This window comes from Sapajus apella, unplaced genomic scaffold (assembly GCF_009761245.1).
Source record: "Sapajus apella isolate SASKATOON/1434 unplaced genomic scaffold, GSC_monkey_1.0 scaffold39, whole genome shotgun sequence".
Lineage (NCBI taxonomy): Eukaryota > Metazoa > Chordata > Mammalia > Primates > Cebidae > Sapajus > Sapajus apella.
The window spans coordinates 17481325-17501892 of record NW_022436979.1 but is presented as its reverse complement, the minus strand read 5'-3'; the positions used below and the strand labels follow the sequence as shown (position 1 = coordinate 17501892).

The window sequence follows — 20568 nt, the reverse complement described above, 5'->3', positions numbered from 1 at the left end:
AAAGAAGTCAGAAACAGATTGTTAACAATACAACTCATACAACTCTTAATCCTCATCCACAGAACTGAGACTATGAAATCAGAAGCTTGTCAAGTTATGTGCATAAAGCCCCAGGCCCCGATAGGTGTATGTGTGTGCAAAGAGACACCTCTCCCTACCGTGGGGAGTTGAATCCACTGTCCACTGTGATGCTGCTGCTGTCCATGCTGTCGAGCCGGGCTGAATGGGTGGCTCTCTGGCTGCTGCTGCTGTCGGTCTCTTTTGGGGCAAGAAGGGTGAGGTTCTTTTCAAATTTCCTCTGCAAGTCTCTTTCCTTCTCCCTCTCCAGGAGCCACTGCATGGTGCCCACGTCCTCTCTATTTTTCTCCTCCTCCGTGTTCTTGTTTGCCCCTTCCTCAGAGTCATCATCATCAGAGACGTTGTAATAGTCGAAAGAGGCTTCCTGGTTCCCTCCTGACTCCTGCTGACGTTGGGAAGCTGGCATGGCTTGTGCCACTGAGGTCCCCAGGGACGGTTCCAGTTTCTCGCATCGGCCTGGCAGTGTGTCAGCAGGTGTCTTCGGGTGAGATTTGAGGAGGGACAGGCTCGATTTGTGATAGCTGTTTACAGACAAGGTGCTGTGAAGAGGTTTAAACAGTGTGTCTTTGCTAAATATCTCTTTCCTCTTGTCCAAGCTGCTGGGCTCGGCACCATGGTGCTGGACAAGGCGTCCATTGGCGATCCCCTCAGCCGCTCCTCCTGAGGCAGCTGGGCCACCACCCGGCCCTTTGGGTGACTCCTCCTTGTGCCCTACAGGCTCCCTGGAGGAGTGGGGGACCTGCCTATCAGATGGGGAGAGCTTTTTCACCCCTTCTGCCAAAGTCAGAGTGTCATGGTCCTCCTTATTCTTTCCCAGAGGTGATGGTGCCGTGAGCACCGTCTCACTGGAGGTGTTGCACTGGAAATAGTCATCTGTGGAGGTTTTTGCTGGACAAGAGTTGAGTTCGCCATAGGATGGCAAACTCTCAGGTGCTTTGCCTGGCTCCAAAAGGCTACACGCGCTGGACGGTTCCTTGCTGCCACCAACTATTTCTGGAATACACACCTCTTTATAGCTTGTGGACGAAATGTGAGCCCTTTGGTGACCAACAGTCTGTGCAGGCCTTAAAGTACTGTCGTCGATGTAGGATTGGCTGGGGGTCTGGTCATCTTGGCTACAGCCTTCAGCAAGGTCTTCAGGCGTCCCTAGAGAAGAAGCACCCAGAGGGCCTTTGGAGTTGTCCATCGATCTGGATCTCTCCTTGGCTTTGTTGGATCTCTCATTCCTGGACCTCCGGTCCTGGGTATGGCTGTGGCTTCGGTGCACTTTTGAGTGGGAGCTTCCCCTAGAAGGTTCAGGAAAAGGCATCTCAGTTCTCCTTTTGGCCAGTTCACCAGACACATCCCATTCTGGTGTCATGGGGAAGTGGGACTCAATCACGTTTGTGTTGCTGTGCATGATGAAGTTATCTCCTGCGTGCTCCATGATGAAACAGCCCTCCCTGGGCACCCTGGTCAGAGGATCACAAAAGTCATACTCTCTTTCACCGGGGATATCCAGATGCGAGCCGTCGGAGGGGTCTCCTTTGGACACTCGTGTCTTGCTGTGAGACCGAGACTTTCCGTGGGACTTTCGATGAGTCCTACTCTTTTTACTCCTTCCGCTGTGATGGGCAGAGGACCCAGCTTTACTCCTCTGGGCCTTTTCTTCTTCAAGCTTCTTCATGAGCGCAGTGTGCCGCATGACGTTTTCCACGGTCAGGTCTGGGTTGATGCGCCTGATGATCTCCATTTCTACCTCCCGAGGGATCGTGGCTGGCGTGTCCTCGTCTCGCAGGGGCCACTCTTCCGGAGGAAACTGGGCAGAAAAATTGGCCAGCTGTTTGGTCTTGTCTTTTTTAAAACTTAGCCGGAATAACTTCAGCCCGAATTTTTTTGACTGCTTTTCACTATCTTTAGGTTTTGAGAGAGTTTCCGTCTTGTAGGAAAAATTTACAGTACTTTTGCTCTTTTCAGTGGGTGGCACCTGGCACAGAGAAGGGGGGCAGTAAGGGTCTTTGCAGTCCTTGGCAGGCTTCCTCTGCAGGGTGGACGCATGCATGCTGTGCATGTCTTCTCTGCAGCAGTGGCAAGAGTCGCAGTGGTTTCGGGGCAATGTTCTTTCCCTGACGCAGCCTGAGGCAGAGGGCGTGATGGTTCCGGGCTGCGGAGAGGTGCACTGGGACCGGTCAGGTATCCTCTCATCCAGATGGTACCATTTACTGTTAGTTCTTATGAGGGAAGGAGTTATGAAGTAAGTCTGTGGGGTCACGATAAAGTAGCCATCTGGAGTTGGGTAGATTTTCCTCTCCCGAACCAGCGTGTTCAGCGTGTGCCGCAGAATTTCTTGGCTTGGGGTTGGAACACCTGAAAAAAAAATCCACTTGTGAGAATGAAGAGAGAACATGTCAATTTCTGACTTCCAGAAGCCTATTCATTCTGCCAAGATGCGAAGTCCCATCGCATGGGTAGGATGCACAATTCAGACAAAGGCGTTCATTAAGTTCGGTGCAAATCCTGGTTTGCTTGGGTAAGTCCTAAATTACTACCCACGGAATGAGCAGACATAAAAGCAGATATAAAAGACAGAGATGGAAGTAGTTGAAGTCAGATTGCTACTGTTGTCATAAAGCCTTTCCCGAACTAAACAGGAAAGACAGAACATTTAAATGAGAGAACAATGAAAAATGTTTTCCATGATATGATACAAATGTACAGAAAAGGCTTTGCAGTAAAAGCAGCTAGATAAGCAGGGTGAAAATATCTGCCGTGATATTAAAAACACATCTAAAATATACAGCGGCCACCACAGAAGGGTTACTGTATGTGCTCATTTTCACAGATTTTACTTAATAAACTTAATTTTGTAAATTACACAAAGGACTACGAGACTTGACTACTGTCTAGGATGAACCCTCTAATTCTGGAGTCACTGCCTTCCATTTTGAAACCAACTAGAGCACAGATAACATCCAAGTGACAATGTCCTTTTTGGCGTCAGTCAGCAAGACGAAGGTGGTTTTTCTAATTTCTAACCAAGGAACCCTAATAAATATACAAGCGAAGGCTCTGACACTCTATCTCTGTTTGTCCAAAAGTCCCATATTGGCTAGAATAGAAACACCAGATAAAAATGATGAACGCTTCTTTGTATGAATGATCCATGTTTTCAAAGGGTTTTCGTGCATGTTTATGCAGAATTAAGAGTACAAATTCTTAAAGAGAGTTTAACTTCTCCAGGCTCCAGCCCATTTACTTTATTTCTTGGGTATTCTCCATTTCTCAGTGCCAGGCACATAAAAGACGATCACACTTGTAAGACGGATCTGAATGATATCATTGGGAATTCGGTCAGGTTGAATCATATGAAACTGCCAATATTTAACCACTCGACTCACAGACATGGCAGTTGCATGCAGTTCAGCCTAACACGAATAAGGCAGTGTAATGTGGAGACTAAAGGCTGGGGCCAGGTTGCTGATTGAAACCCTGCCCTGTCATCGTTAGCTGGTGTCACTGGTTGAATTACCCGCTCCCCACCCCAATTTGTATGTTGAAATCCTAACCCCTAGTACCCCTCTTAAATATGACCTTAAGTGGAGAAGGGGTCTTTAGGGTGACATGAGGTCTTGAGGGCGGTCTCTAATCTAATATGACTGATGTCCTTCTGAAAAGGGGAATGCTGGAGACAGAAAGGCACAGAGGGAAGACAGTGTGAGGAGACACAGAGAAGGTGCCATCGTAGGCCGAGGACAGGGGCCTCACAGCTCTCAGAAGCACAACCAATCCTGCCGACACCTTGATTCTGGACTCCTGGCCTCCAGAACTGCAGGATACAGTTGGTTGTTTGAGCCACCTGCACTGTGTTACAGCCGCTCCCAGCAAACGAAGATAGCTGGCACTACCTGAGGCCACCGAGCCTCTCTGAGTCCCTGTTTACTGTCGTCAAAAGGTAGGTAACAACAGTACCTGTAGTCACAGGGCTGAGGTGAAAGTTTAGTGTGTGTGGAGCAGTGCCTGGCACACAGAAAGTGCTCAGTAAATAGTAGCTGGGAGTTAGCCTCCACTCTGGGTCGGGACCCAGAAAACCAGATTGCCTTCAAAGAACAATGTGCCACAACCTAGAACACCTGGGTGAGCTGAGACGTTTCAACTCCCCAAGTCCTTCCAAAGTAGGAAATAAAGGTATTAGAAATGGCCTGTGGCACTTTGGGAGGCCTGGGGAAGGCTGATTTCAAGGTCAAGAGTTTGAGACCAGCATGGTGAAACCCATTTCTACTAAAAATACAAAAACTTAGCTGGGCATGGTGGCATGTGCCTATAATCCCAGCTACTCGGGAGGCTGAGGCAGGAGAATCGCTTGAACCAGGGACGTGGAGGTTGCAGTAGCCAAGATCATGCCACTGCACTCAGCCTGGCGACAGAGTGAGACTCCATCTCAAAAGAAAGAAAGAAAGAAAGAAAGAGATGAATAGATATAGAGAGAGAGACAGAGAGAAAGAGAGAGAGAGAAAGAGAAAGAAAGAAGGAAAGAAAGAAAGAAAAAAAGAGAGAGAGAAAGGAAGGAAGGGAGGGAGGGAGGGAGCCTGGAATTTTCAAGGGGGAAAAATCCATGAATGTAAGGTAACATACACACTTATTTGCGTTACCATTTTCAGAAGGCATCCTTAGTGATCAAAGCAGAAAAGGTAGCATAATTCATAATGTATTGTTTATAATTACTTAATTTTTGAGTCTCATAGTTTCTTTTTAGTCTAATGTTTTACTTCTGGTAAGAGAACATTAGTTTTTATACAAATGATTTTAAGACCAATAATAACAAAATTTGTTTTTTAATTTTATAATACTTTCTGTATAAAATAGAAATGAATATTTTTTTTTTTTTTTTTTTGAGACAGGGTCTCACCCTTGCATTGTCTGGCGTGCACTGACAAGATCTCAGCTCACTGCAACCTTGACTTCCCAGGCTCAGGTGATCCTCCCACCTCAGCCTCTCGAGTAGCTGGGACTACAGGCATGCACCACCAAGGCTGGCTAATTTTTAGATTTTTTATAGAGACAGGATTTCTCCATGTTGCCCAGACTGATCTCTAACTCTTGGGCTCAAGCGATCTTCCTGCCTCTCCCGCCCAAAGCACCTTCCATGAATAACTTCAGGGGACGCCGTTCACACGGAACCCCCCTTCTGAGATGAGGACACACCTCTGCACTGCAGTCTCATGAATGATGCCTGCTGTGGTGTGGCACAGCCACCAAGATAGCAAGCCAGTGTTTAAAACCGACCACATTTTAGTCAACAATGTGACAAACTTTTTCAAAGACTCGTGAAGGTTCATTTGTAAGTATTCATGATTGACCAGTTTACCATGGCTCCTAACAAGGGGAAGCTGAAGTATACTTCATGAAAATGGCTATTACTATAAAGCAAAAATATAATTTTAGTATAGAATTTGCTAAGTGTAGGCCTTCCAAATGGTGATCTTAGGAAACTCAGAAAGCTATTAATATTTAAAATCATGACCACAATGCAATCATCTTTACATTAAAAACAAGTTCTCCAGTGGTTCTCAGACGAAGGAATAAAAAGGAAAAAATAGAGAAAAAAGTTCTCGATTTCCATAGAGAATTTGTGCTTAAATTTTCTTATGTCTTGGGTTTCCAGGTATATCAGTCAGATAACGTTTAATTTGATATTGCAAACTAGAAACATTCTTTGCCCCGTCTAATCCATTTTCAATGTTATCTGAGAGTTTTCAGACTTAAGTGAATGTTGCTTATGTTTATGATTATCATTTTATTAAGCCCTAGTATATCGACTGATTGTCTATGAAGTTCAGGGTTCTACCAGAAATCTGTGGGTCGACCTGATAAAGCGATGGTTGTGAGGGATGTTTAATGTTTGTAAATTCCTCTGCTCCCAAATTCAACTCTTGAAGTTCATCATGAATTCAGATTTTGAGGCTTAAAGAACAAAAATAAACTTGACATCCTAACAGGGCTGAACCTGACCTCTTCCACACCGTTACATTTTTCAAAGCAAAAATAACTATTTAAAAGTACCGCATGACAATGTGATCTACTTAGACCTATGTATTGCTTTGTTTTTTTGACACAGCATCTCACTCTGTCATCCAAGCTGGAGTGTAGTGGCGCAATCTCAACTCACTGCAACCTCTGCCTCCCAAGTTCAAGCAATTCTCATACTTCAACCACCGGGGTAGCTGGGATTACAAGTGCATGTCACCACGCCCAGCTAATTTTTATACTTTTTAGTAGAGATGGGGTTTTGCCACGTTGGCCATGCTGGTCTTGAACTCCTGGCCTCAAGTGATCTGCCTACCTCAGTCTTCCAAAGTGCTGAGATTACAGGTGTGAGCCACCACAATTAGCCTTGATGTATTGCTTTAGTCCTGTAAATCTGACAAACTGTCAGAACAGAGAGCACATGGACCTGCTCAAAGCACTTTAGGCGGAAACCTTTTAATGACCATCTTTAGATTACGCTTGTTTGTGAAGAACACTGGCTGAAGAAGAATTCAGTAAGAGCCGACATAAGGAGGTAAATGGGAGACATAACGCAGTGCGTGTAGTGTTAACATTCTCCAGCAATCTCTGAAGTCAAGTTCAGCTACACGCCTAGCCTTACAGGTCCAGCTCTATGTCCCTGAAGGTCAGCCTTCCTCCCAGAAAGATTCAGTTGCACCAGCTTAACAGGTACCAGACCAATTTAAATGATTACTCAGTCTGGATGAATGGGCGTGTAGTTATTTAGAAATATGAGAAGCAAGTATTATTCTTTATAAACCTTTAAAAAATATTCTTGATTCTGTAATGGAAACTGACAGATAAATGTTGTTGAGTTGGTTTTCAAAAATTCAGCCAACTTTTTTTTTTCACTTTTACAGAAAAGTGATAAAAAGGTTTAAGTTTTGATGTATCAGAAATTTTTACTAGAAGATTTTTCACTAAAAACCTTCTTTAGAATATGGAGGCCCAAAACAAGAAAAGAAGTTAAATGCTAGATGATACTGACCTATGAATTAAATGAGAACTCAAATGTTTTAATAATACTTAGGCTCAAAAACTTTATTTTTGAACAGTAAGATGTAAAGTAACTAGCTAGGCGCAGTGGCTCACGCCTGTAATCCCAGCACTTTGGGAGACCAAGGCGAGCGAATCACCTGAGGTCAGGAGTTGGAGACCAGCCTGGCCAACATGGTAAAACCCCACCTCTACTAAAAATACAAAAATTAGTCAGGCATGGTAGTATGCGCCTGTAATCCCAACTACTCAGGAGGCTGAGGCAGGAGAATCACCTGAACCTGGGAGGCAGAGGTTGTAGTGAGTTGAGATCATGCCACTGTACTCCAGCCTGGGCACTAGAGCAAGACTCTGTCTCAAAAAAAAAAAAAAAGCAAAAAACAAAAAATAAAAATAAAATAAAATAGCTAAATACTTTCTTCTTAACTTAAATATATATATATAAGATCTTTAAATCCCTCCAGAGTCTTAGAATTGTCATTAAAAATATGATTTTCAAATAGAATTTGAAAGTTTAGGTTTTCTAAAATATTTTCTTCTGCTATAGCTTACATAATAGCAAAAGACAGACAGAAACCAAAGGAAGAAAGGAAAGGAAAAGAGAGAGGGAGCTAAGAAGAAAGGAAAGATAGCAGGCAGGAAGGAAACAAACTCGTCTTTAATGAAATACCTGTTTAAAATCTGGAGCTATTGCTGAACATAACTTTAAATAGTTACCACCATGCCCTCGCCCAGGGGTCAGCAGACATTTTCTGCAAAGATCCAGACAGTAAATATTTTAGGGTTTTAGCCGTACAACCTCCATTGAGACTACTCAACTCTGCCACTATCGCATAAAGAGCCAAAGATCATCCATGAGCAAATGGGCACGGCTGTGTTCCAATAAAACTTTATTTAACAAAAACAGGTGGTGGGCCACACTAGGCCTGCAGGTTAGCAAACTCCTGTGCTAGACTCAGGTTTGTATGGTGTCCTTGCAAACTTCTGAGGCTGAAACCAAGGAGTCATCACTGTCACACAGAAGAAAAAGCTCCTCAATCTGTCTGAAAATCAGGGCCTTGGGATTTAACTTCCCTTCCCATAAAACCTAGCAGAACAGTTCTTCTTCTAAGTACAAATGACCTATGAATTACTCCACATAGTATTCCAACTTAGTGATACTGTTATCAGCTGCTTGGCAGTGAGGTACATTTTACTATTATACACTGGCTCTATGTTCTTTCTGTTCTTTATTTTATAGCCCAGTAATGGGAGGTATATAACCAATTTCGGAAAAGCCATGTGATTTCTCATGAAGCCTTATAAAAATATAAGGATTTAAAAAGCTGCTGGGTTGCCTGATGTCAGAAGTGGCTATGCACTCATAGGGCAGAAAGCAAGGCCTTACTTAAAGACCATTGTGTTTGCCAGTACCATCTGCCCCCACACCACACTCCCCTTAGGTGGCTCTCACCTGGGGTTCTGCTTCTCTCACTACTGAAAGAATAGGGATTGTCTGGCACTTAACAAAAAGAGATAGGCAGTCAGATAGTGAAGAATAGTCAGAGATAATACAATGCTAGAAAACTTAAAATAATTTGTATGTTGCAAGGGCGAGTTCATGTTAGAGATTTTGAAACATATACGTAACGCCAAAATATATTAATTAGAATATCGAAAAAGGAGGAATTATCGCAAGAAGAGGGAGAAAACGTTTCTTTGGGGCAAATGGAAAAGCAGGGAGAGCAATATGGTAGGCTAGATCTCTACTTAGCTTAGAATTAGTCCTCTCGTTCTCTTCCCATGTGTGGGGTGCACTTCCCCACACCTTGACTTTGAGTTTAGCAGGTTTGCTTTGGGCAATGCAATGTTAGTGGGGCGGGCATGACCAAAGCTTGAAGAGCCTTTTATGCAATGGGCTTGCGCTGTGGTGCCTCTGCCACCATGAGGTTAAGCGATCTCCATTTGCCCCCTTTTCTAAATAGCATGGGTACAGATGGAGCAGGACCACCCTGCTGGGCTCTGCCTGGATCAGCTGACTCCTGGGGAACCCACAGAGGCATGAGTGAAATCAACGTGAAATCAATGTACGTTGCTGTAGGTCTTTGATGTTCTGTAGTTGTTTGTTACCCGGCATTTTTGTAGCAAAAGCTAACTGATACAATTAACAGGTTCTATTTACTAAAATCTCTTGTAAGTTGGATGAAAAAGATAGTAAACGTTCCCTTTTAATATAATCTCTATTTCCATCTAGGAACAGTCTGAGTCCACATCAAGCCAGCAAACTGGTAGCCTGATCATGTATTTCATTTGAATTGCATGTTGCTGGCACACAAATGTTATAATGTACACACACACACACACACACACACACACACACACACACACACAATTGTCAATATTTAAGGAAATGTAGAGATTTCCCATAAAACCAAATTTCCAGATTCTCTTGAAACATGAGATTGGCAACTCTGGCAGGACCTCCATTTGGGAGCGGGGTGATGATTACACTGGCTCTCTTGAGAGAGGGTCCGGCATTCTGCAGCTTGTCACCCTTCCTCACACATTCCAGCACTGAAAGCGTCAAATGCCACTCACACAACAGCTGGGCTCTTGCCTCCTTTTTATAATATTTAAGAGAAAAGTAAATCTTATCTAATTTTTCAAATATTATTTTACACACATATGTAAGATATGTTAATTTTTGACATGACCTTTTCTGTAGTTTCACTCCTTAGGACTAAAATTTTCAGTTGTTGAACCCTCACGTTCATGTATTTAAAGATTAGATTGCAAAGACTGATGGGAGTCTTGGTCACTTTTGCCAGATTCTTCGTGGATTCTAAATTAATTTCTCCCTCTCAGTGCCAATTTAAAAAGTATGACAGCTGAAGCAGTTATTTTTGATGTCATACAGCAGCCTGAATTTTTAATTACAGAGGTAAGGAAAGGTTCTGGTCAGTTTTGGGGAAAAATTTTTTCCTATTATCTTTAAACACGGGAAGAACAGTCCATGGGAGGCCCTAGGGTGACCAGAGCATTCTGCCACCTGGAAAGTGCTACATTCCCGCCTCGTTACCTGGGAAACACGTGGTCAGGTGCTCCATCAGTGCTTCTTGGGTGACAGGTTTTCTTGCTGAGTTCATTGCTGAGATGGCCAAGCAGAGGATCTCCCCAAGTGGAATGAACTGAGACTGGCTGATGGGAGACATACTGATTGGTGATACATCACCTGCAGAAAGACAATTTTCAAGTGAGCGGTTCATTAAAAGACCCGGTCATCTGTCAGACACACACCTTCACACGTCCACAACCCTCCCACCTTCACACGTCCACCCAGCCCTGGTCTGATGAACACAGTTAGCTCTGAACACAGAAGCTGCTTACCATTTCCACTCAGGTGGAAAGACTTCCGTATGCAGTGGAAGCGCCTACCGCCTCAACAAATAAAACTAACATCTGAGATCTCACTGAAATAGTCCTAGAACTGAAAGTCTTGCAACAACAGCCTTTTATTCCTGGTTTTATTAACTTGGAGCTGATTTATTTAATAACTGCCATTCATATCTCGACAAATTGCATTTGTGTAACTTGTTTCATTCATTCCAACACTGAACGCCTTTAGCGTCTGCTGGGGGAATGGGAGCTGCAGGCAGAGTGAGTGCGTGCCTCTCCCCAGATATCTCTGCCCTCAGTTTCTATTTAAGTGGAGAAGGCAGAAAAGTAGATCAAAGTCCCAGTGTTTTGTGGCAGGCACACAAGAGAACAGAACAACACCTGGGAGCTGAGAGGAGACGGAGGATACCGCCACCTGGAGGTGAGGGTGGGACCCAGAAGCAGGAAGTTCCAAGGTTTCACCAAGGAGGTATAATCTGAACCCAGTGCTCAAGAGCAGGTGTGTCCCTGGGGGGGCTGGGACCTATAGACAGATGTTTTCTGGGGCATAGTAGAGAAGGGAGATAGGTAGGTAGGGACGACCATGAACAGAGCTGGGTGTGCAAGCTCTGCATTCTATTAGGGATGGTGAGCCATGAAAGGTCAAAGGCAGGTGCGAATTTCAGAAAGATGGCTGTGGTGGCGGTGGGGATGATGGCCTGGGAGGAGCAGGAGAAGGCAAATTACAATTCTCTCTGAGACTGTGGCCTCCTGCACACTAAAATGGCCAATGGAGGCAGGAGAGACTGAAGACCCAGCATCACAGGTGAGACGGACGGTGACTACTGAGGTGTCAACCTACAACGCAAACATCTGTCTTCATTTCTCGTCTTTACACCACAGTGCAGTGATTCTCAAGTTACGCTGCAGGGATCCCTGGAATATTTCTGGGACAGAGGTGCCCCAGTAGAAGCAGAGTCTGGGAGAGCAGGAAAGTCAGCTCCTGACACCTGAGTGCCACCTGTTTTATACTTGGGGTCCTCCAAGATTTCACTTGAAAAAATGTCCTACAGAAAGAGGAGCAAACTATCACCGCAGTAGAACACAGAAGGGCTCACAGAAAGGTCTGTTTACGTTTCGAATCTGATTTCCCCAATGTATTACATAATCTCTCCTTTTTCTGTTTCTGAAGCATGCTTGCAATAAGCTCCCATGGCTGACGGAATCCAAGACTCTGGCATTAAGCAACACCCTACCCAAGAAGGTGTTGGCTGCTCTGGGGTGGACCAGCCTCCTCACGACCAAGCACCTACAGCCGTGCCAGCCACAGTTCCTAGTCTGCAGAGGAATGCAGAGTCCCCATGGGAAAAACTTGCTGCTTTGATGGACTAGATGGGAAATGGCTTGGCAGCTGAAATCAGGCAGTGGGGCCTGGGAAGAAGGTCAGCATATGTGTGGTAGTCCAGCAGGTGCTCCGACAAAGCGGCAGGACTCCAGCACCCAAGGCCCAGGCCTCACCCCTTCCCACACCCAGCTCAGTTCAATGTGCCCCTTTCCCTGGACCACATGGGGCTCCACTCAGCGCTACTGTGACTCCACTCTCTGCAAGACGGATATGAGAAGGGTAAGGCATTATCCCAGTGGCCAGAGGAAGCCAGGAGTACCTACCCAGAAAAGAAAGAAGGGAAACATCAGCAGAAGCCAGGAACTGACCTAACTTAGAAGCCACAAATTTCCGGGGCCTATGGGTCATAGGCATCATAAAGAGATGCCCTTGGAAAAATTCTTATAAAAGCTGTTTGTTTGTTTGAGACAGGGTCTGGCTCTACGGCTCAGGCGGGAGTGCAGTGGCACAATCATAGCTCACTGCAACCTTAAACTCAAGACATCCTCCCGCCTCAGCCTTCCAAGTAGCTAGGACCACAGTCTGGCCACCTCCTAAAGCACTTGGATGACAGGCCACCACGCCCAGCCCAAACAAAGTCTTATTCTAAAACCTGATGTGGGTCGGGCCAGGTGGCTCACATCTATAATCCCAGCACTTCTGGTGGCCAAGGCGGGCAGACTGTTTGAGCCCAGGAGTTTGAGACTAGCCTGGGCAACATGACAAGACACCATCTCTACAAAAAATACAAAACTTAGCCAGGCACGGTGGCATGCGCCTGTGGTCCCAGCTACTTGGGAGGCCGATGTGGGAAGATCACTTGAGCCCGGGAGGTCGAGGCTATAGTGAGCTGAGATTGTGCCACTGTACTTCAGCCTCAAGCAGGAGCAAGACCTGGGGCAGGAGCCACAGAGCGAGACCCTGTCTGTCAATCAGTAAATACATAAGACGAATGTAAAGATTGGCTGAGTGCTGGTGGCGAGCTGCAGCAGAGGTGGGAGTTGGGAACTCCACCCGCCTGACTCTGCCCACCTCACAGCAGACCCTACAGCTCAGCCGTAGATAGTCTGAGACACTGCCCTGTGATTCCTTCTCTCACTCCACCTCCACTGTATAGGACAGGGCCACTGAGGCCAGCTTTCTCACAGAGTTGTAAGGTCAGCCATGTGGACCTGAAAGTCGCCTGGGATGATTTTAAAAGTCAGATGTAAAGGAAGATGAAATCAGCTGGGAAAGAGAGAGAGGGTCAATGCAGATTCCAGTACCTCTGGGCTTGCATATCACTCGGGAGGTTAACGCATTCAAACATGTGCCTGTTATAACTAAGAACATCTCAGAAGATGAAAGACACAAAAATACTAAATGTGATCCCCAAAATGCAGGTCACACTGTCTCTGGACTTTCTAGAGGTGATGAGGAAACTCGATCACTGCTTCAGTTTAGGTCATGCTTGTCCTTGTGGATTTAGGTGAAACAATTGGTTTAGTTTCACTGCCATGTTCTCAGTTAATTTCTTTTCATTCATTGTGGCCGACTCCAAGAGGCAGCATCCTTTAAGTGTCTGAATGGCATTTGCTTTGGAAAAGCTCGGTTTTACCATAATAATGAATATGGGCAATAAGTTTTAACTCGCAATATAGAACAAAATGGAATTTGGATGTTCTAAATATCTCCACCTCATCTCATTTTTGTACTGCACTAAGATAAATTACTTTCAACTCCTTTCCCACCCCCAAGCCCATCAGCAATCCTGTCTACACCCAGATATTTCCTGGTTTGTTCCCTTGATTCCACCCCTAGAGCTCTCCTAAACTGCCATCATCTCTCACCTGGTCCATCAGAATAACTTGAAGATGTTCAGCCTTCCCTCCCGTCTCCACCACTCCCCTCTCCACAGAGCAGCCAAGGTACTCTTAGGAAAACAGAAAACACACCACTTCCCTGCATAAAATCCTCCAGCGACTGCCTGCTGCCCCTAGAAGAAAACCTGAGCTCCTCGGTAGGTCTACAGGAGCCCACGTGGTCTGAGCCTGTTCACCCAACGCTAGGACCACTCTCTACCCCCAACCTTACTTTCCACTCACAACCTCCTCTGCTCTCTGAACATGTCAGGCATTTCCTCAACTCAGGGTCTTTGTATTTTTTGTTCCCTTGGCCTGGGATGTTCCTTGGGTCGACTTTTCAAGACTGGCTTTTCATCCTTTAGGTCTCAACTCAAATGGCACCTCATCAGAAAGCCCTCACCTGACCATCTGGTCTGCTGCCATTCCAACAGAGCCGAGTTTACTTGGCTGTCTTCTCTCCCTGCCCTGGACTTGGTTCACTGGTTTACTGTCTGTCTCACACACTCGAATGTAAGCTCCACGACAGAAGGCAACGTGAATGCCACATTCCCAGCACCTAGAATGACACGGTGCTGACCCAACAAATGTTTGTAGAATGAATGAATATCCATTTTTAACATCATAATCCAAGGAACTTCTTAATAATCTTGAAGGACTGTAATTTTATTAATATTTTGCTAAATAATTGCAAACAAACAAAAAGAGACCAAATAAGTTTAGCTGTGCAATTTCTAAAACTCCTCAAATCAACTGCATGAGTGACATTCCTCCAAAAACAGCTGTTACTATCGAAAAATAACTTTATGATACAAATATTATATAGCAATAAAAAATGAATAAACATGAGTAAGTTTTCTGAAAGAATAATTATATATTAAGTGAAGCTTAGGACATGCATTTAAGATCTGTATTAAAGGAATCACAGGTATCTCTCAACACAACATAAACATTATTCAGGTTTACCATAACCTTCTGTGGATCCTATATAAACCTACTTAATAAGCCAACTACTCATCGTTCAGATATGGTACTAGAAAATTCTTCCGGCTGGGCATAGTGGCTCACGCCTGTAATCCCAGCACTTTGGGAAGCCGAGGCAGGCGGATCACCTGAGGTCGGGAGTTTGAGACCAGCCTGACCAACATGGAGAAATCCCATCTCTACTAAAAAATACAAAATTAGCCAGGCGTGGTGGCGCATGCCTGTAATCCTAGCTACTCGAGAGGCTGAGGCAGGAGAATCGCTTGAACCTGGGAGGTGGAGGTTGCAGTGAGCTGAGATCATGCCCTTGCACTCCAGCCTGGCAACAAGAGTGAAACTTTGTCTCAAAAAAAAAAAAAATAAGAAGAAAGAAAATAAAATTCTTCCAACTACTGGACCATATTTATTTCTTCAAAGGAGAAAAAAGAGAATGTAAGTATTGCTAAAATATTATTGGTCACAATAATCTACATAATCTACAGAAACTACCATATTTTGCATGAATTATAACTTACTCGTCTGTAATTTATAGGATGGATGTTTCTATCATCGGAATTAGTTCAGAACACGTTCATAACGACAATTCATCTTAAAGCTCATTGGCACTTTGTCAGCTAAAAATTTCCTTCTAAACTACTATAATTCTATCCTATTGTTCTAAACAAGAAGGAATAGATAGGTTTTAGTTCAGCTTTATTTTCTTACAAACATCCATTTAAGTACAGTCCTCAGAGGACTTTTGTCAAATCTAGGCTAATTCAGATAAAACCAAACTCAGTGCTTGGGACAGAGGAAGCATTCCATAGATTTTTAAGTGAACTTAAAATGTGAAAAGACATGAAGATATTGCAACTGTAAGTAAACTTCTGTTTTCAGAGCATTTAACATTTAAAATGCATGAGTGAAAATGTGGACACTGCTTTCCTGTGAGGTCATTGTCAGCTGACTGGCATGAAGAGAAAGAGGAGCCAGGTGGATGATGAGGGGTGTGGAAGATGGACCCCTCCAGGAGAGGCAGAACAGCCCAGGCAGCATGGGGGGCAGCTGGAGCCCCAGGAGCTGAGCCTGGGGAGCTGAGCAGGTCCAGTCTCTCCTGGGGCAGGCTGATGGTAAGATGCAAAGAACAGGAGGGGCCAGATCCTGGTTGACAAGAAGGCTTAGATCTTATTCTTGATGCTGACGGGTCACTGCCCATGTTTTCATACAGACAAATCACACAATACGCTTGTGTGAGAAAATCACCCTTGTGCAACTGTGGAGAAAGAACTGGTGACTATTAAAACTGCTCGCACAAGAGACAGCAGGCAGAAGTGGTGCAGACGCCAACCTGCTCTCCTATTGCCTACAGCTAGTCACTCATACCTCAGGAAACGGCTTTACCAAGGGCATCCATTTTCACTATTTAAATCTGTCAATCTATGTTTCCCTTTCCCTTCTTGGTCAGTTACTTTAGTGTGGGTTATTAAAAAAAAAAAAAAAAAAAAAAAAAAAAAACAACTCTCTCTCACAGAATTCATCATTTCAAGAAACATTTGACTGCCTATTATATGTCAAATACCTTTAAGCACTCAAGTTCCAAAACTGTTCTTATCTCGGTTCTATTTGTGCAGGAAAAAAAAAATATGACTATAAGAAAGCCCTGTCCTTTGTAAATGCCATTTTCACTTTTTGCAGTCATTAATTCAGGTCCTTGGAACTCCTCAGCCTGTCCACATGCAGGAGGACCACACAGCTCCAGGGATGTGACTTTCACGACCGCGTACACTCGCTCCTTCCTGGATGACACCCGTAGCTTTCCAAAAGATTCCTACTACAGAAGCCAACATAAAACGATTTCATTTCGTCTTATAGCACCCAGCCTCATACACCTGTGTAAGAAAAGCAAAGCCAGAATTTTCCCAGGCGAACTTCATCACAATACACAGCCTTGAAGGTGCCAGCCTCCATCCTCTATTTTAACTTTCTTTAAATCATTTTTTTCAACACCGACATTCCATGTGAATGATGCTGTTTTCCTTTTAAGATACAAGGTTTCATTGCAAATGTTAATGTAATCTGTTCTCTGGGTTGAACAGTTATCTTTGACATTAATGAAGTTCTTGTACCAAAACAACCCACTTACAAATGCGGTTCTGAAACTGTACTAGTTTATAATTGGGAAATTCCCAATATAAAAAAGCATTCAAGAGATATTTTGATAAGTACCCAGTCTCTGAAAACAAGATACAATTATCCGCTCTGTGCCTGTTTCCTCATCTGTAAAATGAGGGTTTGGATGAAATGATTTCAAAGATTCCTTCAGGCTCCTAAATCCTATGATCCTTTATCATTGCAGCAGAATTTTGGCAAAAAAGCATCATATAGTATGGGTGTCTAGCTCTGTTTCCATCATGCCGAGAAAACTATTTTAACATTCTCTGATCTGAAAAAGTTAGCCTTTAATTTTCAAAGAAATGGCTCCAAATACTGGCTACTAATTTTTTTTTTCTTACAATAAAGGCTTCATCATTTTCTCTTTCTAAATTCAAAATCTTGCTCAGCTTTGTTCCCAGGGACGAATGTGTGCCCCTTTTGTTCTCTGTACTGCCAAAATTAACACTCAAGTTAAAATTATGGATGCCAGTAAAATTACCACAAGGAGTAGATACTGTGACAACTCTATTCCTCTCAACAAACTCTTCAGAGAGCCAAAATTACAACAAAATTGTACTGATTCATTTGCCAAGTTGTATCTTAAATGCCCTTGAGCTTAGGGAAATCACCCACGTTCTGAGGTTACAGTTAAGTGAACAACTTCTCAGATGCGGAGCTTCAGACAAATATTGTGTTTTACAATTTAATTCAATTTATTAACCCCAATTTTATGTATTAATGCTGTTTGGTTCTTTTTTTTGTTTTTTTGAGACGGAGTCTCGCTCTGTCACCCAGGCTGGAGTGCAATGGCGGATCTCGGCTCACTGCAACCTTTGCTTCCTGGGTTCAAGCAATTCCCTGCCTCATCCTGCTGAGTAGGTGGGATTACAGGTGACTGCCACCATGTCAGGCTAATGTTTGTATTTTTAGTAGAGATGGGGTTTCAGCATCTTGGCCAGGCTGGTCTTGAACTCCTGACCTCATGATCTACCCACTTTGGCCTCCCAAAGTCCTGGGATTACAGGCGTGTGCCACTGCATCTGGCCTGTTTGGTTCTTTTAACAGAAGGTCTACTACAATATTTTTTTAAAAGCTGTTCTAAAAGAACCCACATACTTCTTTCCTGTGCGCTCTCTTGAAGACCACAACACCCATACAGTGGGGGCCAGAGCATACGGCTCCTATTATCTCACATGCTCCTGCGTTTTAAGCAGCTTTCCTTTGAAACCAGATTACTATTCTTGACTTTCAAATGTTTGTATTTGAAATTCTGAAGAAAACTGGCATTGAAAAGTCACTTGTACTAGTTTACTGTAGGTTTCTTTGAAATGCCGCTGATTTCAGAAGTTGAAGGCTGAGCCCGATGGCCATAATCAACTGAAGGAAACAGCATAAAAAAGGAATTCAAGAATATTTAGAGATTTATAACAACTTTTCTAACGTTTTCTAATGCTTTACTTCAACACCTAATGGGTCTCTTAAAGCAGGTCCAATTCCTAACCTATTATTTGCGTAAACTGTTTCAATCAAAAGATAAGGTAAACAGAAGACACACACGTATCATTCTGAAATACTGGTGTCCATTAGCTATCACTTACTAAGAAACTTCTTAGGACAGTAAACAAGAGTAGCCATGGTGGCTAAGGACACCAGAAAAAAAGAAAATGAGTTAACCCCCCACGTCGCCTGAGCCCTTGTGCCGATCAGTCTGTCTAATGCCACTAGGTGAGGTGACAAATTAATTGGCTCATTGGTCTACAGAAGAAACTCACGATCTTCCCACTCCGCAACCTGTCATTAGTCATATTAGCTATTGCTCTTGCTACTGAGATTTGACTGCAGGTAAGAGGCTGTCACAGAATAAGCAGAGACAGGCAAGGCAGAAAGAGTAGAGCACCGAGTAGAGGGGCCCATCTGTGGGCAGGGGTGGGCAAGAGCACCCTGGCCAAGAGCCACCTTCTGTATCGCCACAGGTGATCCGTGACATCTCTGATAGGAACATCTAACACTTCTGTTGGACCGTTTAGCTATTTGCAATAGATGTGTAGCAGAAAAGGGAGGATGAAAATATGAGCCATGGGACCAATCAGAGGCTTCCATAATTAACGCCTTTGCTAAGACTCCACACTATAACCCATCAACTACTTCCAGGGTGGTATGTGTTAGGCATGTAGAATAAAACCTAGCCAAATGCTGTTTACATGGCAGATCCTCAAATGTCTGTGGAATACAAAGGTCCTATAGACACAGACAGGAAAAGGCAAGGCCCTGCTACCTTATAAGACTTCCAACACCAGCTGCCACTTGCTCTCCAGTCCCTCACCAGAATGAAGTTAAAGCCATTTACCAACAGGGGTAAAATCATGGTGAAATCCCAGTCCTAGATCACAACAATTAATAGGACCTCCCAGGCGTCCTGCAATTCTGTAAAGCACCTCAACAAGAGCGCCTAAGTCAATGGCGTCTTCCTTTCCCTTAAGCGCGTCACCTAGGACAGAACATAAATTCGTATTTTAAGCCACCCTGTTCTTCTCTTCCATCTTCATTCTGCAGCAGAACCTGGCCTCACACTAGACGCATTAGATGCTCCAATTTCCACCCATGATATCCCCCAACCGCAGTTTAATAAATCAGTCTAACAACTTCAGGGTCACATACTCACTCTCCCTCTTTTTAAGTTAGAATCACCAGAGCTGTTTCTCAGCTTCTGTATTCTCTGCTTCATCAGTTTAGGGATTACAACTATAGTGGGAATGACTTCTGTAAAATGCAATTGTAACAGGACAAGAAGGCCTAATTAAATAAACTACAGATATGGACAGGTTGACCATTCCCAAATTACAACAAAATTATACTGATTGACTGCTAACGGCTCCCCCAAAAAGGAACACCTTCCTCCCCCTTCCAACTGCCATAGAGGTCATTATGAAAGCGCTAGGTAAGAATTCAGAGGCAGGAAAGAAAGGATGGAGGATCAGACCAGGTACACAGAGAAAACTTCCAAGTTGCTGTACCGTGAAGTAATTTTTGCTCTTCAATTCAGTGAGACAAGATGATGGTAAAGGCCCTGGGCTTTGTAGTGAAAACTTTTAGGCTCACCACCTAGTTCTGCTCCTCATTGGTTGTGTGATTTGGGGCAAATTATTCGATTTTTTGAGTTTCAATTTCTTCTTTTGTAAAGTATACATAATGATGTTCACCGCATAGACTCACTGAGAGGATTAAATCAGATAATGGATGTTGAGTGCTTACCCTGTCCCTGAGACCTAATACATATTTAATAAACAGTACTTAGTACTAAAAATATCTTCCCCAAGCCCATCTAGATTTATCCAATTTACTTGTTGACAGTGTTTGAATTTCTACCAATAGAAAATGTGTTTCGTCCTAAAAATAAGCCTTTTTAAAAAACTAAAATATCCTTAGGAAGCCTAAGAGTGCTGAGGTCTTTCTCATGCTAGTATGAATTAGTTTAATCAGATTACTTTAATCAGAGATACAGAATACATAGCATTAGGGACACATCACCAGGCTGGGAGAGCAAACATGTGTTCCACTAGGGACTTTGGAGAGAGAAAGGCACCAGGAGATGGGAAATAGTATGGACAGAGAATTGCAAAGATATCAAAGGACTTTGACTCACTTCAAAATTTAGGTTGGGCCAATCCTTTACCTTAGGAAGGGAAAGGAAACTTAGCACTTAAATAAGTAGTCTTAGTGCTACAAATCAGTAACACCAGGAGTTAAATAATTTCTGATATGACCTGAATTATT

At 43.7% G+C, this 20568-nt stretch overlaps 1 protein-coding gene across 8 annotated transcripts in view; it reads right to left on the bottom strand.

Moving 5' to 3' along the window:
- Window positions 1-20568, bottom strand: part of STOX2 (storkhead box 2) — a 232205-nt gene that overhangs the window by 11836 nt on the left and 199801 nt on the right. For 7 of the 8 annotated variants that reach the window (XR_004275342.1, XM_032298740.1, XM_032298739.1 and 4 more), the window contains 2 exons: window positions 10157-10309; window positions 159-2424 (listed from right to left, as the gene is read on the bottom strand). Coding sequence is in view for 7 of the 8 variants with exons in the window: in XM_032298740.1 (XP_032154631.1) it covers window positions 159-2424; window positions 10157-10309 (2419 nt within the window). In the remaining variant the exon portion in view is untranslated. Of the gene's footprint in view, window positions 1-154; window positions 2425-10156; window positions 10310-20568 lie in introns of those variants that run through there. The other variant, XM_032298741.1, reaches the window with a different exon arrangement.